The 24,395-nt window shown below is 40.7% G+C and overlaps 1 protein-coding gene across 2 annotated transcripts in view; it reads left to right on the top strand.

The window, feature by feature from the left end:
• The window catches only part of ssh1a (slingshot protein phosphatase 1a), a 62,063-nt gene that overhangs the window by 8,078 nt on the left and 29,590 nt on the right, over nucleotides 1-24,395 (top strand). For both annotated transcript variants that reach the window (XM_055887104.1, XM_055887103.1), the window contains exon 2: nucleotides 4,663-4,700. In XM_055887104.1, the coding sequence (XP_055743079.1) occupies nucleotides 4,663-4,700 (38 nt within the window). The remainder of the gene's footprint in view (nucleotides 1-4,662; nucleotides 4,701-24,395) is intronic.

The raw sequence follows: 24,395 nt of genomic DNA, 5'->3' as shown, positions 1-24,395 counted from the left end.
TGACATAATTTGAGTCAATTGGAGGTGTACCTGTGGATGTATTTCAAGGCCTACCTTCAAACTCAGTGCCTTTTTGCTTGACATCATGGGAAAATCAAAAGAAATCAGCCAAGACCTCCAGAAACAAAATTGTAGACCTCCACAAGTCTGGTTCACCCTTGGGAGCAATTTCCAAACACCTCAAGGTACCACGTTCATCTGTACAAACAATAGTACACAAGTATAAACACCATGGGACCACGCAGCCGCCATACCGCTCAGGAAGGAGATGCGTTCCCTCTCCTAGAGATGAATGTACTTTGATGCGAGAAGTGCAAATCAATCCCAGAACAACAGCAAAGGACCTTGTGAAGATGCTGGAGGAAACGGGTACAAAATCCACAGTAAAACAAGTCCTATATTGACATAACCTGAAAGGCTGCTCAGCAAGGAAGACCGCCATAAAAAAGCCAGACTCCAGTTTGCAACTGCACACGGGGACAAAGATCATACTTTTTGGAGAAATGTCCTCTGGTCTAATGAAACAAATTGAACTGTTTGGCCATAATGACCATCGTTATGTTTGGAGGAAAAAGGGGGAGGCTTGCAAGCTGAAGAACACCATCCCAACCGTGAAGCACGTGGCAGCATCATGTTGTGGGGGTGCTTTGCTGCAGTAGGGATTGGTGCACTTCACAAAATGGATGGCATCAGGAGAAAGGAATATTATGTGGATATATTGAAGCAACATCTCAAGACATCAGTCAGGAAGTTGGAAATGGTTCTTCCAGATAGACAATGACCCCAAGCATACTTCCAAAGTTGTGGCAAAATGGCTTAAGGACAACAAAGTCAAGGTATTGGAGTGGCCATCACAAAGCCCTGACCTCAATCCGATAGAACATTTGTGGGCAGAACTGAAAAAGCATGTGTGATTAAGGAGGCCTACAAACCTGACTCAGTTCCACCAGCTCTTTCAAGAGGAATGGGCCAAAGTTCACCCAATTATTGTGGGAAGCTTGTGGAAGGCTATCCGAAACGTTTGACCCAAGTTAAACAATTTAAAGGCAATGCTACCAAATACTAATTGAGTGTATGTAAACTTCTGGAATGTGATGAAAGAAATAAAATCTGAAATAGATAATTCTCTCTACTATTATTCCGACATTTTACATTCTTAAAATACAGTGGTGATCCTAACTGACCTAAGCCAGGGAGTTTTTAGTAGGATTAAGTGTCAGGAATTGTGGAAAACTGAGTGTAAATGTATTTGGCTAAGGTGTATGTAAAGTTCCGACTTCAACTGTAGCCTCGTTGTTTTGTTATAATTTTATTTAGTATATTCTTGAGTGGCGCATGTGACCGTTGATTTGAATCCAGGTGAAAGCTATGATCCCGTATAGCTTTGAGGAGGATCCCTGGTTGTTCTTTAAAAGTGCTTTCCTCACCATCTTAAATAAGCATACCCCTTTCAGAAAATTAAGAACAGATAGAGCCCTTGGTTCACTCCAGACTTGACTGCCCTTGACCAGCACAAAAACACCCTAAGGCGTACTGCACTAGCATTGAATAGTCTCCGCAATATGCAACTTTTCAGGGAAGTCAGGAACCAATATACACAGTCAGGAAAGCAAAGGCTAGCTTTTTCAAACAGAAATTTGCGTCCTGCAGCACCAATTCCAAAAGGTTTTGGGACACTAAAGTCCATGGAGAATAAGAGTACCTCCTCCCAGCTGCCCACTGCACTGAGACTAGGAAACATTGTAACCACTGATAAATCCACGATAATCGAGAATTTCAATAAGCATTTCTCTACGGCTGGCCATGCTTTCCACCTGGCTACCCCGGCCAACAGCGCTGCACCCCCTGCAGCAACTAGACCCTCTCTTCCTAAAATTATCCGCCACAATTGTTGCAACCTCTATTTACTAGTCTGTTAAACCTCTCTTTTGTATCGTCTGAGATTCCTAAAGATTGGAAAGCGGTCGTGGTCATCCCCCTCTTCAAAGGGGGAGACTCTAGACCCAAACTGCTACAGACTTATATCCATCCTGCCCTGCCTTTCTAAAATCTTCGAAAGCCAAGTTAACAAACAGATCACCGACCATTTCGAATCCCACCGTACCTTCCACTATGCAATCTGGTTTCCGAGCTGGTCATGGGTGCACCTCAGCCACGCTCAAGGTCCTAAATATCATAACCACCATCGGTAGGAAACAGTACTGTGCAGCCGTCTTCATCGACCTGGCCAAGGCTTTCGACCCTGTCAATCACCATATTCTTATCGTGTTAAGAGAATTATGTTCTCAATGTTCATAAACTGAACTTCAATTAAACTACTCGGTCTGTTACCAAGAATTTGTAAGGTTCTTGTTGAAATGAAACACACAGAAGCCAGTCTACAATAGTCAGAATGTTTATTTGCGAGAGCTCTGCCCATCCTTACATGTACATTGGTTTATATACCTCTCATTTCGTTATAACTGTCCCTCTAAGACAATGACAATATAGTTCACAAGTCTTCTCCTTCTCATACATTGCCTGCCACCTTTTATACAATCTACTACAAGCCCAAGGATTCTCCCCTCCCTGGGTGGGGAGACTTCCTTCCCTGTTGTCTGCCACAGTTCCTTGCCTGCTGACAGTCCCTCTTTCTTATTGACAAACATTATTTATTATACAGAGACAGGGTAGAATTCTGTTAGAACTATAACTAAGTTAAATGTATACATAATTTAGTCATTATTCATAAAATTCATAACATATCGGCAGACTCAACAGCCTTGGTTTCTCTAATGACTGCCTCGCCTGGTTCACTACCTACTTCTCAGACCGAGTTCAGTGTGTCAAATCGGAGGGCCTGTTGTCCGGACCTCTGGCAGTCTCTATGGGGGTGCCACAGGGTTCAATTCTTAGGCCGACTCTTTTCTCTGTATATATCAATGATGTCGCTCTTGCTGCGGGGGATTCCTTGATCCACCGATACGCAGACGACACCATTCTGTATACATCTGGCCCTTTGGACACTGTGTTAACTAACCTCCAAACGAGCTTCAACGCCATTCAACACTCCTTCCGTGGCCTCCAACTGCTCCTAAATGCTAGTAAAATGAAATGCATGCTCTTCAACCGATCGCTGCCCGCCCAACTAGCATCACTACTCTGGATGGTTCTGACTTAGAATATGTGGACAACTACAAATACCTAGGTGTCTGGCTAGACTGTAAACTCTCCTTACAGACTTACATTAAGCATCTCTAATCCAAATTTAAATCTAGAATCGGCTTCCTGTTTCGCAACAAAGCCTCCTTCACTCATGCTGCCAAACACCCCTCGTAAAACTGACCATCCTACCGATCCTTGACTTCGCGATATCATTTACCAAATAGCCTCTAACACTCTACTCAGTAAATTGGATACAGTCTATCACAGAGCAATCCGTTTTGTCACCAAAGCCCCATATACTAACCACCATTGCGTCCTGTATTGGCTGGTCCTCGCTACATATTCGTCGCCAAACCCACTTGCTCCAGGTCATCTATAACTCTTTGCTAGGTAAAGCCCTGCCTTATCTCAGCTCACCGGTCACCATAGCAACACCCACCCGTAGCACGTGCTCCAGCAGGTATTTTTCACTGGTCATCCCTAAAGCCAACACCTATTTTGGCCGCCTTTCCTTCCAGATAAGTCTCCAACTTCAGTGCTATCTCCCTCACTAACTTTCAAGCATCGGCTGTCAGAGCAGCTTACCGATCGCTGCAGCTGTACACAGCCCATCTTTAAATAGCTTATCCACCAACTACCTACCCCTTCCCCATATTTGTTTTTGTTTTTCTGCTCTTTTGCACACCAGTATTTCTCCTTGCACATCTATCACTCCAGTGTTAATTGCTAAATTGTAATTACTTCACCACTATTGGCCAATTTATTGCCTTACTTCATTTGCGCACACTGTATACCGAATTTTCTTTTGTGTTATTGACTGTACGTTTGTTTGTAAGGCTGTTTTTGTTGCATTGCTTTCTTGGCCAGGTCACAGTTGTAAATGAGAACTTGTTCTCAACTGGCCTACCTGGTTAAATAAAGGTAATTTTTTAAATTTTTATGTCAATTGTTAAATCCACTTCAGTGTAGATGTAGTGGAGGAAACAGGTTAAATAATGATTTTTAAGCTTTGTGACAATTGAGACTTGGATTGTGTATGTTTGCCATTCAGTGGTGAATGGGAAAGACAAAGGTTTAAGTGCCTTTTGAACGGGGTATGGTAGTAGTTTCCCGTGTGTATCAAGAATGGTCCACCACCCAAAGGACATCCAGCCAACTCAACACTACTGTGGAAAGCATTGGAGTCAACATGGGCCAGCATCCCTGTGGAACGCTTTTGACACCTTTGTAGAGTCCATGCCCTGATGAATTGAGGCTGTTTAGTAGGTGAAAGGGGGTGCAACTCAATATTAGGAAGGTGTTCCTAATGTTTTGTGCTCTGTGTAGGTGATATAACATAGAAATCTGGAAACACTGGACAATTATTTTAAGATGCTTTATGTTGGTGTTTCCTTTATTTTGTCAGTTACCTGTAGATCCATGTCCACCTGATACTAATGGCTGCACTGTAGTGCTTCAATGTCTTCAAGTATCAGATTTGGTAATTTTTGTTTTTCCTCTGCTTTTCTTGGTTTGCAGGACTTTGGGAGTGACTATGAGCGGCGGCTAAATCAGAGGTAAGTTTTAATGCTTAGTGTACTAAAGATTGACTTGCTTGGGTAGCCCAGAGCTGCTTCTCTTTTCCATGGTGGAGCAGGATAATGCTAGATGGAGATTAGGAGGATGTTTTTGTCATCTGTGTTTGTTTGTTGGTGTGGGGTAAGCATTCCAGATCTACTCATTCCTGGTTCCTCTCAATGACAGTCACCACTATAACAAATGATTAAGAAACCTTTGTCTGTCTGTCGGCAGGGTTAATCAACTAGATTCAGCCGCGGGCAGGTTTTTGTCTTGAGGGGAGGGTTTGCGAGCTGGAACATGATTAGAAATCATCTGTAGACTGCAATTTGACTGTCAGAATCCCAATCCTATGTAATATTTTACTAAAACAAAATAAACCTTGCTTAAATTTATGCAATCACGTGTCTCTATTATGCTTGGGAATACAAAATCAAAATCACTTGTAGCTGATTTACTGATGTTTATACAGACTTATTTACAACAATGATATTGGGGGGCCAAATAAAACCACCAGTAGGGGACAACCCTGTAGACCAGGGTTCCCCAATCTTTAATAGACAATTAGACAAAATGTTGTCTTCACTCTTTTGGCTCGTTACTGTTGCGACAGGTGCTTAATTAAGCAGTGATTGTCTGTCTGTTTTGGTCACTACAGTACTTACTATATGTGATCAGCAGAATCACTATAACCAGCTCTGTCATACATTTAACCACAACCTGAGGCAACAGAGAGACTCTCTCTGTTCACTGTGGGCATATGGATAAAAGGGCTTTTTTCATTAACTTTTTTGTTTTATTAGTCTTTTTATTAAAAACATTTAAAGTAAGAGCTTGGGCCATTGAGACGATTAAAGCATAAAAAATATTCCTGGTTGCTGTGTAAGTCATGTCAAGGGGTAGCATACCACACCTCACCATGAGCTAGCAACTTCTCTGCTTAAATGCTCATGTGAGACATGACCAAAAGTATGTGGACACCTACTCGTCGAACATCTCATTCCAAAATCATGGGCGTTAATATGGAGTTGGTTCCCCTTTGCTGCTTTAACAGCCTTCACTCTTCTGGGAAGGCTTTCCACTAGATGTTGGAATATTGCTGCGGGGACTTGCTTCCATTCAGCCACGAGCATTAGTGAGGTCGGGCACTGATGTTGGGCGAGTAGGTCTGGCTTGCAGTTGGCGTTCCAATTCATCCCTAAGGTGTTGGATGGGGTTGAGGTCAGGGCTCTGTGCAGGCCAGTCAAGTGCTTTCACACCGATCTCGACAAACCATTTATGTATGAATCAAATCAAATTTTATTTGTCACATGCGCCGAATACAACAGGTGTAGACCTTAAAGTGAAATGCTTACTTACAAGCCCTTAACCAACAATGTAGTTAAGAAAATACTTGTATTATTCTTTGTTATTCTCTCACCTAAAAAAAAAAAACAGCAGCATTAACAATAGCGGGGCTATATACAGGGAAGACCGGTACAGAGTCAATGTGCGGGGGCACCGGTGTCGAGGTAATTCAAGTAATATGCACATGTAGGTAGCGTTATTAAAGTGACTGCATAGATAACAACAGTAGTCTGGGTAGTCATTTGATTAGCTGTTCAGGAGTCTTATGGCTTGGGAGTAGAAGCTGTTTAGAAGCCTTTTGGACCTAGACTTGGCGCGCCGGTACCGCTTGCCGTGCGGTAGCAGAGAAAACAGTCTATGACTGGCTGGAGTCTTTGACCATTTTTAGGGCCTTCCTCTGACACTGCCTGGTATAGAGGTCCTGGATGGCAGGAAGCTTGGCCCCAGTGATGTACTGGGCCGTACTTGTACTACCCTCTGTAATGCCTTGCGTTCGGAGGCCGAGCAGTTGCCATACCAGGCCGTGATGCAACCCGTCAGGATGCTCTTGATGTTGCAGCTGTAAAACCTTTTGAGGATCTGAGGACCTATGCCAAATATTTTCAGTCCCCTGAGGGGGAATAGGTTTTGTCGTTCCCTCATCACGACTGTCTTGGTGTGCTTGGACCATGTTAGTTTGTTGGTGATGTGGACGCCAAGGAACTTGACGCTCTCAACCTGCTCTCGCTTTGTACACGGGGAGCATTGTCATGCTGAAACCTGGAAGGGCCTTCCCCTTTCCAAAGTTGGAAGCACAGAATCGTCTAGAATGTTATTGTATGCTGTAGGATTAAGATTTCCCTTCACTGGAACTAAGGGGCCTAGCCGAACCATGAAAAACAGCCCCAGGTGAGCTTTACACCACTCCAGCCAACGCTTGGTATTGCGCATGGTGATCTTAGGCTTGTGTGCGGCTGCTTAGCCATGGAAACCCTTTTCATGACGCTCCAATGAACATTTATTGTGCTGACGTTGCTTCGAGGCAGTTTGGACCTCGGGAGGGAGTGTTGCAACCGAAGACCGATAATTTGTTCACGCTACGTGCTTCAGCACTCAGGTTGTTCTGTGAGCTTTTGTTGCTCACAGGTAAAGTCACACTTTAACTCGTTGAAGCTGTAGTGGTTCTCTACAGCAGTGGTCACCAACCTTTTCTGAGTCAAGATCAATTTCTAAGTCAAGATGCAGGTTAATCTACAGCTCAGATATTTTTTTAACATGACTTCAACATAAGCCTATGCAACATTAAGTAATTACAAACAGTACTGTAGCAATAAGGTTTGTGCAGTAGGCTATAAGCCCAATACATTATCACTGCATATTGAATTGCCCTGCCAATGTTCTTCTCAGACCATTTTGAAATGGTTTCAAAATTGTAGCTATATGATCACACTGTTGATAGATCATTTGTTGTATTACTAGTGAGGCACAGCTGAGTGAGCATAATAATATCATTTGTTATGATACTGGACTGATGGTCAGTCTGAGGGGAGGGAGGGTGCAGAGGTGAGGCTGCCTCACCGTTTTCCAGCTGATGGCGAAACTTAAGTCGCACTGCATTCTTTCGGTCAAATTTTTGCCTCCACCAATTTGTTACTTTTATGACCAGAGAAAGTGAAATATTCCTCTTAAAGACATAAGCTGCTAATAATAGCAACAATGCAAGCTTATTGAAACACTTATATTCTATACTCATTCAGGGGAAAATGTGCATGTTATGGCATATAAAAAAGTAGAACAGGGTGTTGACAGTGCTGAATAACAACGTAAACATGAACTAATAAAAACAGTAGCTCTGCTCTATTCGTTGAGTGTCTAGTAATGTTTTTTAAAGTTTTTAAATCTTACATGATCAACTTTCCTGTGTTAGAGGTTTGCGCAAGGAAACTGTGCAGACACGGTGATCTGAGCTATCTAATTGGCCAGTGATAGGCCTTTTTAAGTGCACTTTATTTGCTCTCTGGGCCTGTCGGATAGGGCGGAGTTCTACCATCAGACACATGAAAGGGTTCAAAATGGGAACACTTTGCGTTCTGCTATGGCTGCTGAATCAAGTGCACCTACCAACCAACAGCGTGAAACTAATAAAAAAAAAAATTGGAACGCAAGGCTATATTGTTGGGTTTTTTACAGAAATGTTTGGTGATCGACTAGGAATGCCTTGGAGATCGACCAACTGGTTGGTGACCACTTCTCTACAGTGAGGGACTGTGGAAGTTAAAACATTTAGTTGATTTGATTTGGAGTTTTTTCCTTTAGTCTTAATCAACTCACTGAATGGATTTAGTGAGATCCAACAAATGTGTGCCACTGAATTAAGTTACTTTCCCTGTATGAAGCAATCAGTGTTTTTAGTTGAAATTGGGTATAGAGGGAGGGGCATGTGCAACACTGGCCTGTATTGCTTCATTTGTCAGCTTTTATATGGATGTGTAACGTCAGTCATGAACAAAGGTGTTGACATTCAGAGACACGATTGTTTTCAAGCACATCATCCCACTTTCCTTAGTCTTTTTTTAGTTTTTTTTGTCCTCCATTCATGTGCGTGTGGGTCAGACATTAGTTTATTTTTGTTCTCGCTGAAAACAGGATGCCTGAAAGCCGGTCATAACTTCCTGCTCTACTGTGCCCCAGGACAAAGGGGGAAGAGTGGAAGAGGCCAGCACATCACCCTTCCTACATAGTGAGGGATGTGGCTCTCTGGCTCCATGGGGTCAATAATCTTGGTAATTAATCACAGGGAGATTTACTGTGTTCTGCCTCCATGCCCTCATGCAGTGAAATCTGATACTGCTGTGAATGTTTTGGGCATTTCCACAGAAACCGCTTATGATTCCAGTTTTTTCACTTTAAAATGTATGCCAAACAAACATTGTATTGAAACTTTAACAAACAATACAACTCTATGCACAAGGACTACCTTTAACAATTTCGACAGAAAAATGTACAAAAACTAATTTAGTGGAGCTGTGCAGATGCATACTTTGGTAATGGAATTATGGTCAAATCTCTGTCAGGTTTTTATGCAACTACATTTACCAAAAAAATCTTCTCATAATTTAGATTCAAAGATGTCTGATGAAAGAATTTCTGAGTTTGAACCTTGAGTTTACAAAAAACAAACATTTTTATTGAACTACAGGACATACAGTACATATAAGTGGATTTACACCTGGTAACAGAATTAGGTCATGAGTGTCTGATCGTTACTAAACAGAAATGCATAATTATGGATATTAATGTTTTTAATATTTTTTTTTTTTTTAGAACTTAACTAGTCAGTTAACAAATTCTTATTTACAATGACGGCCTAGGAACAGTGGGTTAACTGCAGAACGACAGATTATTACCATGTCAGCTTGGGATTCGATCTAGCAACCTTGCGGTTACTGGACCAATGCTCTAACCACTAGGCTACCTGCCGCCCCATGTAATGTAATTCTCATGTTTCACAAGTTTGGACAGCAGAGCACAGTAGAGTTCAGTACAGTACTATACTTTACTTGTCTTTACTGTATTGTACTTACTGTGAGGTACTGTACTGTATTGTGCTCTACTCACTGTACTATCCAAACTTGGGAAGCATACGTACGTCCATGATTGGACCAAATCTGAACCTGTCCGATCCGTCTGTGGACGTTAACATCAAGGTCAGGGTGGACTGACCAAGTTTCAACTACTTATCAACATCCGGTGTCAGTTCGTACTCATTGGGTGAGTATGTTGGTATCAGTAAATGGAAAGAGGGGGCTCATGGGTAGGTGTCTAAGAGCTGGGAGAGGTGAGAGTGAAAGGCATAGAGGGAGTGGTGGTTCAAACTGTTGTAACACTCTTGGTTTGACCACCGGACAACATAGACAGAAAACAGTTGAACCTAACAGTATGCCAGTGGAACGGAGGACAGGAGCAGGTGACCCGACTGTGGTTTGTGACGATTATGATTTCCCGTTGTAGCCAATTCAGTTGCAGTAATTCTGTTTGAAATATTATTTTTAATTTTTTGTAGTAATCATTAAATTATGAGTAATCACATTCATAAACAAATGTAAAATCGCTAGTTGGTGAACTTTTATTTTTTACTTCTCCCTCATGAGGGAGAGAAATGTGAAATTATCTTAGTTATGTGGGTGTTTGGTAATGGACTTAAAAGGCACAAGGCAATATTTCTTAAACTTACAGAAGGTAAACAATATCTCAAACTAAATATAAGTGTTGATATTATACTGAACAAAACTATAAACACAACACGCAACAATTTCAAAGATTTGACTGAGTTACAGTTCATAGAAGGAAGCCAGGTCCACCCACTGGGGAGACAGGCCCAGCCAATCAGAATTAGTTTTTCCCCACAAATAGGCTTTATTAAAACTTCTTAGGAATCTGTGTCCCTTCCACGGGACGGTTGAGTTAACGTAGGCTAATGTGATTAGCATGATGTTGTAAGTAACAACATTTCCCAGGACATAGACATATCTGATATTGGCAGAAAGCTTAAATTCTTGTTAATCTAACTGCACTGTCCAATTTACAGTAGCTATTATAGTGAAAGAATACCATGCTATTGTTTGAGGAGAGTGCACAATTTTGAACATGAATAGTTATTCATAAACCAATTAGGCACATTTGGGCAGTCTTGATACAACATTTTGAACAGAAATGCAATGGTTCATTGGACCAGTGTAAAACTTTCCACATACACTGCTGCCATCTAGTGGCCAAAATCTAAATTGCGCCTGGGCTGGAGTAATACAATATGGCCTTTCTCTTAATTCAAATCAAATTTATTTATATAGTCCTTCTTACATCAGCTGATATCTCGAAGTGCTGTACAGAAACCCAGCCTAAAACCCCAAACAGCAAGCAATGCAGGTGTAGAAGCACGGTGGCTAGGAAAAACTCTGTAGAAAGGCCAAAACCTAGGAAGAAACCTAGAGAGGAACCAGGCTATGAGGGGTGGCCAGTCCTCTTCTGGCTGTGCCGGGTGGAGATTATAACAGAACATGGCCAAGATGTTCAAATGTTCATAAATGACCAGCATGGTCAAATAATAATAATCACAGTAGTTGTCGAGGGTGCAGCAAGTCAGCACCTCAGGAGATAATAATGGTACAAAAGATAATGGTACAAAATAATGTTTTTTTCCCCTTTTGTATTATCTTTTACCAGATCTACTGTGTTCTCCTACAGTCCTTTAACATTTCCACAAACTTCAAAGTGTTTCCTTTCAAATGGTACCAAGAATATGCATATCCTTGCTTCAGGCAGTTAGATTTGGGTATATCCTTTTAGGTGAAAATTGAAGGAAAAAAAGGGGCGGATCCTGAAGGGGTTTTAAAGACAGAAAATACTGTCTTACATTAACAGTGATTTAAACAAATTTGTGCACAACATTTGTCTGATAGCTAACAATTTCAGACCTGGAAACATGAATAGGCGGCACACTGCATGAGAGATGGAACTATGTTGTGACCAGGGGTTGGAACCTAAATTATTTCCCAATTGTTTCATTCTGTTCCGACCTGACAAACAAAGTTCTGATCTGGTTCGAACCCCAAAAAAGTTATTATTTATATTGTTCCTTTTCATTAACCTCATTTTTATATTTAGCTTGACATTAAACTACTTCACCAATCAATGCGGATAGAGCAGCTTGCTATGGAACGGGCAACCTATAGTTACCCAGTGGTGGAAAAAGTACTCAATTGTCATACTTGACTAAATGTAAAGATCCCTTTTTAATAGAAAATGACTCAAGTCCAGTAAAATACTACTTGATAAAAGTCGTTTTAAATATATTAAAGTATCAAAAGTAAATGGAATTGCTAAAATGTACTTAAGTATCAAAAGTAAAAGTACAAACTATTTCAAATTCCTTATTAAGCAAACCAAACGGCACATTTTTTTGTTTTGTTTTTTGTGACAGATAGCCAGGGGCCCTCCCAACACTCAGACATAATTTAAAAACAAAGCATGTGTGTTTATTTAGTGAGTACGCCAGATCAGACGCAGTAGGGATGCCCATGGATGTTCTCTTGATAAGTGTGTGAATTGGACCATTTTCCTGTGTTGTGACTTCTGTCATTTAATTTGACAGTTAGTTGATTTAGATAAATAACAATGTTTAAATGTTTACCGATTTTAAAAATAATAAATAAATAAATATAAAAAATAAAAACATTTATTTATTAAACATGTAACAATGAACTCATTAGGATCTGGGGCACCAGGAGAGCGTTAAAAAAATAAATAGTTACCATCTCCCGAATTAAACTCTAAAAGGTCTTTACCTATCACATCTATTAACAGTCAACTTATTAATCATAACCTCGTATCATATCATCATTCTGAACAGTCGTAACATCCTTGCATCTGCGCCTTATGATTCAGTACTACACAAATTGGTTTAATTTATTTACTAGCTAACTAAATGGTAACACAGGATAAACATACACACTTAATACATTAAAAACAGGTCCCTAGCGGACTGACAACAATATGGCTGCTTGTTACAAAAGCCATGGAGATGGCGAGGATAGAGAGCGGGACAGAGACATTAAACGTTGGTACATTTTAGAAACTACTCTCACTTATACTTTTCACACGAACCGCCGCCCGCTTGGAGTAATAAATCATGAATGTATTTACATGAAAATGCCTTGGTTTGCCGTGTTACTCTAATAAACCGGGTCGCCTTGGAAAGGGGGTTGGGCCTTTTCGCGGCACGCTTGTAAAGCTCTGATTGTCCAAAAGGGGTTCCCACCTGTCTTCTACTGTTCTCCTCTGCCGTTGTCCGGTATCCGGTGACTTGTCATGTAGTCCTGAACAGAACTACAGAGTTTATTCTCCTTCCATTCTCTCTGGAAGATGCTTCTTTGAAAATAGGCTAGCCAGCTGTGTCGATGTTCGCAGTGGGGTGATGAAAGTAGCGTACTACGGTGGTTTGAGCAGAGTAGTAGAATGGTCCCACTTTACTAAGGACAGATAATCAGCTGTACCAGTGACTGTCAGGGAGGTGACTATCGTCTCTACCTCGTGTTGAGATTGAGTTCAAACCACTTTTTCTCTCTCGTCTAATATTTTAATTCTTAATCCATAATTTTATACAGTTTGTTTAAAATGGGTGGTTCTGTCAGGCTGACACGCTCTCTGACCTCACTCAAGGGGGCGGTGACTAGTTTCTGTGCACAGTTATAGAAACAATTTCCTCATAGTTTCTAAAATCCCATCCTTCTCTTAACACTTTAATAATTTGTCATATAGCATGCACATCACATAGGATGGAAACTTCGTACATGTAGTATGTATTCTTTCCAAGTTGCAGTATTTCCTTAACATTTTTAATGACATCACAAAATATCAACCAAACCGACATTAATTAACCTCTCTTGGGTACGTGAGACGTTAGCGTTCCACCTCTTCAACAGCCAGTGAAACTGCTGGGCACCAAATTCAAATACAGAAATACTCATTTATAAAAATTCAGAAAACAAAACATATTTTACATAGGTTTAAAGATTAACTACTTGTGAATCCAACCACGGTGTCAGATAAAAAAAAAAGAATGCTTTACGATGAAAGCATACCTTATGATTATTTGAGAACATAGCCCACTAGACAAATCATTACACACAGTAACCAGCCAAGTAGAACAGTTACACAAGTCAGAAATAGAGATAAAATGTATCCCTTACCTTTGATCTTCATATGGTTGCACTCAGCAGACATTCATTTACTCAATAAATGTTCCTTTTGTTCGATAAAGTCTCTTTATATCCAAAAACCTCAGTTTTGTTAGCTCGTTTCTTCAGTAATCCACAGGCTCAAACGCACTCAAAACAGGAAGACAAAATCCAAATTGTATCCGTAAAGTTCATAGAAACATGTCAAACGATGTTTATATTTAATCCTCAGGTTGTTTTTAGCCTAAATAATCGATAATATTTCAACCGGACAATAACGTCGTCAATTTAAAAGGTAAACAAGAAACGCACTCTCTCCGTCTCGCGCATGAAAAAGCTCTGTGACACTTTAGGGTCCACTCATACAGACTGCTCTTACTCCTTCATTTTTCAGAATACAAGCCTGAAAAAAATTCTAAAGACTGTTGACATCTAGTGGAAGGCATAGAAACTGCAATTTGAGTCCTAAGTCAATGGATACTGTAATGGCATTGAATAGAAAACTACAAAACCAAAAAGAAACTACTTCCTGAATGGATTTTTCTCAGGTTTTTGCCTGCCAAATCAGTTCTGTTATACTCACAGACACTATTTTAACAGTTTTGGAAACTTTAGAGTTTTCTTTAAAAATCTACCAGTTATATGCATATCATATCTTCTGGGCCCGAGAAGCAGGCAGTTTAATTTGGGCATTCGTTTCATCCAAAATTCCAATTGCTGCCCCCTACCCTAGATAAGTTAATATTGTTCCAGTATTCGCATTAGACTGTGTTTGAGTTTCGGAGGGAAAAGTCTTCTTAAAACAAAGGCACATTCCTGTGGTGAACATTGGAGAGGCAGATGCTGAATGTTCTCTCCTTGATTTACAACCGGGTGTGATGCGTTGACCCCCACCAGTTCCCTCCTTGCCTCCTCTGCGGGGCTCTGGTTAATGTTATTTATTTCAAAGCTGATCTGACGTATTTGGATCCTCACAAGGCAGTCATGACACCTGTCAATATGTAACAAATACTTTTGGGTGCCAGGGAAAATGTATGGAGTAAAAAGTACATTCTTTGCTTTAGGAATGTAAAAGTTGTCAAATATAAATAGTAAAGTACAGACCCCAAAAAACAACTTAAGTAGCAGTGGTGGGAAAAGTACTCAATTGTCGTGAAGTCACTCAATAAAATACCTCTTGAGTTAAAGTCAAAGTATTTGTTTTTAAATATACTAAAGTGTTAAAAGTAAATGGAATTGCTAAAATGTAGCTAAGTATCAAAAGTAAAAGTATTAATCATTTCAAATGCCATGTTTTAAGCCATGTTTTAAGCAAACAATTTTATTTTTTATTTTATTTACGGCTAGCCAAGGTCACACTCCAACACTCAAGACATAATTTACAAACAAAGCATATGTGTTTATTGAGTCCGACCGATCAGAGGCAGTAGGGATGAGCAGGGATGTTCTCTTGATAAGTGTGTGAATTGGACCATTTTCCTGTCAATGTAACGAGTACTTTTGGGTGTGAGGGAAAATGTATGGAGTAAAAAAGTACATTATTTTCTACAGGAATGTACTGACGTAAAAGTTAGCAAAAATACACTGCTCAAAAAAATAAAGGGAACACTTAAACACAATGTAACTCCAAGTCAATCACACTTCTGTGAAATCAAACTGTCCACTTAGGAAGCAACACTGATTGACAATAAATTTCACATGATGTTGTGCAAATGGAATAGACAAAAGGTGGAAATTATAGGCAATTAGCAAGACACCCCCCAAAACAGGAGTGATTCTGCAGGTGGTGACCACAGACCACTTCTCAGTTCCTATGCTTCCTGGCTGATGTTTTGGTCACTTTGGAATGCTGGCGGTGCTCTCACTCTAGTGGTAGCATGAGACGGAGTCTACAACCCACACAAGTGGCTCAGGTAGTGCAGTTCATCCAGGATGGCACATCAATGCGAACTGTGGCAAAAAGGTTTGCTGTGTCTGTCAGCGTAGTGTCCAGAGCATGCAGGCGCTACCAGGAGACAGGCCAGTACATCAGGAGACGTGGAGGAGGCCGTAGGAGGGCAACAACCCAGCAGCAGGACCGCTACCTCCGCCTTAGTGCAAGGAGGTGCACTGCCAGAGCCCTGCAAAATGACCTCCAGCAGGCCACAAATGTGCAGTGTGTAAACTACTCAAGGATTTTCTTCTGAGAACGTACTTTCTTCTGGTAATGCAATTTTGGATTTTAGCACTCAAAGTGATGCACGTATTCAGGAATGATATCCATGAGATACTATTTAAGGCCTGCCTTGCTTCCAGTTCTCAGCGGTTCAGTATGGGATATTGTACACTACAACATTCTGCAATTTAACTGCCAGAAACACCTTCACTTACGTAATGCAATATATTTACTTTTAGTAGACAGGTGGACACATTACATATTTTATTTAAGATTCATTCCACCACTTGACTCATGAAAACATTGTACACTGAACAAAAATATAAACACAACATGTAAAGTGTTGGTCCCGTGTTTCATGAGCTAAAATAAAAGATCCCAGAAATGTTCCATATGCACAAAATGCTAATTTCTCTCCAATTATGTGCACACATTTGTTTACATTCCTGTTAGTGAGCATTTCTCCTTTGCCAATATAATCCATCCACCTGACAGGTGTGGCATATCAAGAAGCTGATTAAACAGCATGACACAGGTGCATTTTGTGCTGGGGACAGTAAAAGGCCACTCTAAAATCTGCAGGTTTGTCACACAACAATGCCACAGATGTCTACAGTTTTGAAGCAGCATGCAGTTGGCATGCTGACTGCAGGAATGTCCACCAGAGCTGTTGCCATAAAATTACATTTTCATCTCTGTACCATAAGCTGCCTTCAACATCATTCTAGAGGATTTTGGTAGTATGTCCAACCGGCCTCCCAACCGCAGACCATGTGTATGGTGTCGTGTGGGCGAGCGGCTTGCTGATGTCCAAGTTGTAAACAGAGTGCCCCATGGTGGCGGTGAGATTATGGACAGGCATGAGCTACGGACAACGAACACGATTGCGTTTTATCAATGGCAATTTGAATGCACAGAGATACCGTGTAAACAAAATCCTGAGGTTCATTGTGTCATTCATCACCCGCCATCACCTCATGTTTCAGCATTATGTTACATGGCCCCATGTCGCCAGGATCTGTACACAATTCCTGGAAACTGAAAATGGCCCAGTTCTTCCATGGCCTGCATACTCACCAGACGTCACCCATTGAGCATGTTTGTGATGCTCTGGATCGACGTGTTTGACAGCGTGTTCCAGTTCCTGCCAATATCCAGCAACTTCGCACAGCCATTGAAGAGGAGTGGGACAACATTCCACAGGCCACAATCAACAGCCTGATCATCTCTATGCAAAGGAGATGTTTTCGCTGCAGGAGACAAATGGCCAAATATGTATCTTTAGGTTGTTTTTAACATAATTCTTCAATAATGTTCCAACCGGAGAATTCCTTTGTCTTCAGAAGTGCGATGAAACAGAGCTCACTCTCACAGGATCTAGGTGATGAGTTTACTGATGACACATGGGAAGATATTCTGTACCGTGTCCACTCTTCTATTTGTGCCAAGCATGGCTTGATCCAATGCAAAATCCTACACCGCACTCACTGGACTGAACGCAGGCTTTTTAAGATCTATCCTGATGTCGACCCCATTTCCGACAGGTGAAAATACTGCCCCCTACCCCAAAGAAGTTAAGGATAAAGGCAGAGACTCGGATTCAATAAACATATTAATCAAGAGCGGGGCTAATTTATCTAGAAACTTCTTATAAAATTATTTTGGGTACCCATCTGGTTCAGGACTTTTACCACCTTGCATTGCACGTGCCGCTTCTGAAATTTATTCCATGGTGATAGGTTCCTCCAATTGAAGCTTGGAGACTGAATCAATTGTTGGGACCGTTAAAGTATTAAAAAATGTAAAGAGCAGAGGGGTCAGCAGATTTTTCCGAAGTGGAAAAAGACGCATAGAAGCCCTTAAAACCTCTTTGGGCTAGGGGGCACTATTTTGACGTCCGGATGAAAAGCATGCCCAAAGTAAACTGCCTTTTACTCAGGCCCAGAAGCTAGGATATGCATATAATTGGTAGATTTGGATAGAAAACACTCTGAAGTTTCTAAAACTGTTAAAATAATGTCTGTGTATAGCAGAACTAATATGGCAGGCAAAACCCAGAGGACAAAACATCCCCCCCAAAAAGATATTCAGCCTACCACTGTTTTCAATGGCTGTCATGTTTATTATGAGGTGAAATCCTCCCAGATTGCAGTTCCTAGGGCTTCCACTAGATGTCAACAGTCTTTAGAAAGAGTTTCAGGCTTGTTTTTGGAAGAATTTGCTAGAATTTGTAGTTTTTGTAAGTGGCTTCCATTTTGGCTGTAGTGTTTTCATGCGCGTCGATGAGAGCGCGTTCCTTGTTTATCTCCGGTAAAGACAATAACGATTCTCCATCTTAAATTTGATTGTTTATTTACGTATTAGGGTAGCTGAGGTTTGATTATAAACGTTGTTTGACTTGTTTGGAGAAGTTTATTGGTGACATTTGGGATTCATTTTGTATGCATTTTGAAGGAGGGAAACCGGTGGATTATTGAATGAAGCGTGCCAGCTAAACTGAGTTTTTGGGGTTATAAAGAAGGACTTTGATGTAGCTGGGACCTTTTGGAGTGCCAACAGAAGAAGATCTTCAAAGGTAAGGCTTTTATTATATCGCTATTTCTGACTTTTGTGGCGCACCTGCCTGGTTGAAAAATGTTTTTCATGCTTTTGTATGCAGGGCGCTGTCTTCAGATAATCGCATGGTGTGCTTTCGCCGTAAAGCCTTTTTGAAATCTGACACAGCGGGTGGATTGACAAGACATTAAGCTTTATTGTGATGTATGACACTTGTATTTCTGTAATTTGAATTTCGCGCTCTGCAATTTCACCGGATGTTGTCGAGGTGGGTCGCTAGCGGAACACCTGCGCCAGAAAGGTTAAACTGGTTATTTATTAGGTGTTTGAATTTGACAAATTTGTTGAGCAGAGGAAGACTGGCTAAGTTGATGAGAAAGCAATTTACTTGCCTTGTCACAATACTCATAGTGAGTATGTCGTGACTTAAGCAGCAGTTCCTCAATTTGGCCTGTTGACAAGGTATTGAATTCAGCTTGTAAAGAGTCGATCCCTGTACACATTTGGGGAAGGTGAGGTAGCGTAGGTACTGTCTAACTGTAAAATGCATTGTCAGTCCAGTCTCTTTTTCCTATTTTTCCTTTCAAAACTAGTGTATGAAATTATTTGGCCCCTAATGTAGGCCTTAATTAACTTCTTGAGGGCAGGAGGCAGCATTTTCACTTTCGGATAAATAGCATGCCAAAATTCAACTGCCTGCTACTCATCCCCAGAATATAAGATATGCATATTATTAGTTGATTTGGATAGAAAACACTCTGAAGTTTCTATAACTGTTTGAATCATGTCTGTGAGAATAACAGAACTTATGTAGCAGGCAAAACCCTGAGGACAAACCATTCAGAATTGTTATTTTTTGATGTCACTGTCTTTTCAATGAGTTTTCTTAGAGACACCAGATTTCTAATGGACTTGCTTGCAGTTCCTACCGCTTCCACTGGATGTCACCAGTCCTTGGAAATCGGTTGAGGTTATTCCTTTGTGTAATGAAGAAGTAGGGCTATCGTAAATGAGGGTCACATGAAGTACAATTTGAGAGGCACGTTACGAAAAAAGTTGCGTCAGTTTGTTTTCTTTTTGTAATGAACACAGATCATCCCGTCTTCAAATTGATCGATTTAACTTTTAAAAATACCTAACGTTGTATTACAAAAGTAGTTTGAAATGTTTTGCTAAAGTTTACATTTAACTTTTGATATATTTTGTAGTGAAGTGGCGAAAGTTGGAAGCTGTGTTTTTCTGGATGAAACGGTCCAAATAAATTGACATTTTGGATATATATCGACGGAATTAATCGAACAAAATAACCATTTGTGATGTTTATGGGACATATTGGAGTGCCAACAAAAGAATTTCGTCAAAGGTAAGGCATGATTTATATTTTATTTCTGCGTTTTGTGTCATGCTTGCAGTGTTGAAATATGCTACTCGCTTTGTTTACTGTTGTGCTATCATCAGATAATAGCATCTTATGCTTTCACCGAAAAGCCTTTTTGAAATCTGACATGTTGGCTGGATTCACAACGAGCGTAGCTTTAATTTGGTATCTTACATGTGTGATTTAATGAAAGTTTGATTTGATATTTTATTTGAATATGGCGCGCTGTATTTTCCCTGGCTATTGGCCGGTGGGACGATTGCGTCCCACCTGCCCCAGAGAGGTTAAAAGTCTCCCACAGAACAGATGCTGAAATGTCGAGGGTGCCGTTAGTACCTATAAAAAAACATCATTCTGAGCAGTCAAAGTTAAACTTTCATCAGACAGCAAGCCTGTATTAAAACTCCAAGGTACGCGAGGCTCAGTCTCACCCCCAACTGGTAGCGCTAAAGTTAGAGAGATGTGATCAGATATGACAATGGAATTGTATGAGCATGAGCGTACAGAGTAAAGAAGTCTGTTGTCCAAGAAGAACTAGTCAATGCCGGTATAAGTGATGGACATGGGAGAAAAATGAATATTCCCTTCAAGTTGGATTGAAAAAACGCCAGGTGTCTGTAACAGCAAACTCCAAGAAAAGGTTGGATAACCTTTGCAGACTTAGGTGTGCTAATTTGTTGTAGGAACGATCCAAAGTAGGATTAAGCTTGCAAATAAAATCGCCTCCCAAGATGAAAAAATGTGAGGTCATATCTGGAAGTGAAGATAAAAAGGCACGGAAAAAGGTTTCGTCATCCCAGTTTGGCGCATAGACATTGGCAAGGAACAGTGGAATATTATAGATTCTGCCAGTGACAAAAATATATCTGCCGTTGGCACCTGAAATAACATTGGAAGACACAAATCTGTGCCCTTTGTTTCATCAGAATTGCAGCTCCCCTTGATTTATTTTTGTGGAGTGATAAAGTTGGCCTACTCTGCCTTTTCTCAATCTGAAGTGATCTGAAACTCTCGGATGGGTCTCTTGTTAAAAAAATCTACCTGTATTCCTAGATGTTGAAGATGTACTCTACTACGTTTGACTGGCTGGTTCAAACCTTTCCAGTTCCAACTATACAACTTAAGTATACTCCCAGTCGACTGCCCTATTAAATTATGTTGTTGAGTCATCATTTGGAAAAAGAGGAAATGTGTAGCCTTTTTAACTGTAAGTGGAAGACTGAACCTGACATACAAGAAAACGTTTTACAAAAAAACGGTTGAACTTCATCCTACCCGCTGAAGCGTCTTCCCAAACAGGACGCGCACAAACCCCTAGTATACAAGCTCCTAAATACTCTCCATGAAACAGTGGTTCCAGCAGCTAGGCTAAACTCTTACCAAGTGGAGCGCTGTGACAATTTATATTATATAAAGGGGGGAAAAATGTGTATGTGTATATATATATATATTATAATATAAGAAAATTATTACTTGGTACTACTGGTAAACTGTGCTTTCAAAGTGACAACAGGGTGTTAAATCAAATCAAAGTTTATTTGTCACGTGCGCCGAATACAACAGGTGTAATAGACCTTACAGTACGAAAAAAATGTGTGTGGGGGTAGGTAAAGAAATAAAACAACAGTAAAAAGACATTTGAAAATAAGAGTAGCAAGGCTATATACAGACACCGGTTAGTCAGGCTTATTGAGGTAGTATGTACATGTAGGTGTGGTTAAAGTGACTATGCATATATGATGAACAGAGAGTAGCAATAGCGTAAAAAGAGGGGTTGGCTGGTGGTGGGACACAATGCAGATAGCCTGGTTAGCCAATGTGCGGGAGCACTGGTTGGTCGGGCCAATTGAGGTAGTATGTACATGAATGTATAGTGAAAGTGACTATGCATATAAGATAAACAGAGAGTAGCGTAAAAAAGAGGGGTTGGGGTGGGGGGGGGGGGTGGCATACAATGCAAATAGTCCGGGTAACCATTTGGTTACCTGTTCAGGAGTCTTATGGCTTGGAGGTAAAAACTGTTGAGAAGCCTTTTTGTCCTAGACTTGGCACTCTGGTACCGCTTGCCATGCGGTAGTAGAGAGAACAGTCTATGACTGGGGTGGCTGGGGTCTTTGACAATTTTTAGGGCCTTCCTCTGACACCGCCTGCTGTAGAGGTCCTGGATGGCAGGCAGCTTTGCCCCAGTGATGTACTTGGCCGTTCTCACTAGAGGTCGACCGATTAATCAGAATGGACGATTTTAATTAGGGCCGATTTCAAGTTTTCATAACAATCGGTAATCGGTATTTTTGGACACCGATTTGCCGTTTAAAAAAAAATCACCTTTTATTTAACTAGGCAAGTCAGTTAAGAACACATTCTTATTTTCAATGACGGCCTAGGAACGGTGGGTTAACTGCCTTGTTCAGGGGCAGAACGACAGATTTTTACCTTGCCAGCTCGGGGATTCGTTTTTGCAACCTTCCGGTTACTAGTCCAACGCTCTAACCATTGCACTCCACGAGGAGCCTGCGTGGCAGGCTGACTACCTGTTACGCAAGGGCAGCAAGAAGCCAAGGTAAGTTGCTAGCTAGCATTAAACTTATCTTATAAAAAACAATCAATCTTAACATAATCACTAGTTAACTACACATGGTTGATGATATTATTAGTTTATCTAGCGTCCCCTGCGTTGCATATAATCGATGCGCCTACTTCGACAAACGGTGATGATTTAACAAGCGCATTTGAGAAAAAAAGCGCTGTCGTTGCACCAATGTACCTAACCATAAACATCAATGCCTTTATTTAAAATCAATACACAAGTATATATTTTTAAACCTGCATATTTAGTTTTTATTGCCTGCTAACATGATTTTCTTATAATTTGTGAAATTGTGTCACTTCTCTTGCGTTCCGTGCAAGCAGTCAGGGTATATGCAGCAGTTTGGGCCACCTGGCTCATTGCGAACTGTGTTAAGTCCATTTATTCCTAACAAAGGCCGTAATTAATTTGCCAGAATTGTACATAATTATGAGATAACATTGAAGGTTGTACAATGTAACAGCAATATTTAGACTTGGGGCTGCCATCCGTTAGATAAAATACGGAACGGTTCCGTATTTCACTGAAAGAATAAACGTTTTGTTTTCTAAATGATAGTTTCCGGACTCGAATTTTAATGACCAATGGCTCGTATTTCTGTGTGTTATAATTAAGTCTATGATTTGATAGAGCAGTCTGACTGAGCGTTGGTAGGCAGCAGCAGGCTCGTACGCATTCATTCAAACAGCACTTTCGTGCGTTTGCCAGCAGCTATTGCGCTGTTTATGACTTCAAGCCTATCAACTCCCGAGATTAGGCTGGTGTAACCGATGTGAAATGGCTAGCTAGTTAGCGGGGTGCGTGCTAATAGCGTTTCAAACGTCACTCGCTCTGAGACTTGGAGAAGTTGTTCCCCTTGCTCTGCATGGGTAACGCTGCTTTGAGGGTGGCTGTTGTCGATGTGTTTCTGTTTTGAGCCCAGATAGGGGCGAGGAGAGGGACAGAAGCTATACTGTTACACTGGCAATACTAAAGTGCCTATAAGAACATCCAATAGTCAAAGGTATATGAAATACAAATCGTATAGAGAGAAATAGTCCTATAATTCCTATAATAAATACAACCTAAAACTTCTTGCCTGGGAATATTAAGACTCATGTTAAAAGGAACCACCAGCTTTCATATGTTCTCATGTTCTGAGCAAGGAACTTAAACATTAGCTTTTTTACATGGCACATATTGCACTTTTACTTTCTTCTCCAACACTTTGTTTTTGCATTATTTAAACCAAATTGAACATGTTTCATTATTTATTTGAGGCTAAATCGATTTCATTGATGTATTATATTAAGTTAAAATAAGTGTTCATTCAATATTGTTGTAATTGTCATTATTAAAAAATATATAAAAAAAATTGGCCGATTTTTTTTTTTTATTTTTATTTTTTATTTTATTTTTTTTCTTTCTTTTTTTTTTTTCGGCATCGGCTTTTTTGGGTCCTCCAATAATCGGTATCGGCGTTGAAAAATCATAATCAGTCGACCTCTAGTACGCACTACCCTCTGAAGTGCCTTGCGGTCGGAGGCCGAGCAATTGCCGTACCAGGCAGTGATGCAACCGGTCAGAATGCTCTCGATGTTGCAGCTGTAGAAACTTTTGAGGATCTCAGGACCCATGCCAAATCTTTTTAGTTTCCTGAGGGGGAATAGGCTTTGTTGTGCCCTCTTAATGACTGTCTTGGTGTGTTTGGACCTTTCTAGTTTGTTGTTGAGGACACCAAGGATCTTGAAGCTCTCAACCTGCTCCACTACAGCTCCGTCGATGAGAATGGGGAAGTGCTCGGTGCTCCTTGTTCTGTAGTCCACAATCATCTCCTTAGTCTTGGTTACGTTGAGGGATAGGTTGTTTTTCTGGCACCACCGGCCAGGTCCTCCCTATAGGCTGTCTCGTCGTTGTCGGTGATCAGGCCTACCACTGTTGTCGTCTGCAAACTTAATGATGGTGTTGGAGTTGTCT

The sequence above is a fragment of the Salvelinus fontinalis genome, chromosome 28 (genome assembly GCF_029448725.1).
Source record: "Salvelinus fontinalis isolate EN_2023a chromosome 28, ASM2944872v1, whole genome shotgun sequence".
NCBI classification, from domain to species: Eukaryota; Metazoa; Chordata; class Actinopteri; order Salmoniformes; family Salmonidae; genus Salvelinus; species Salvelinus fontinalis.
The sequence above is the reverse complement of the archived record's forward strand: the minus strand, read 5'-3'. Positions and strand labels throughout refer to the sequence as shown.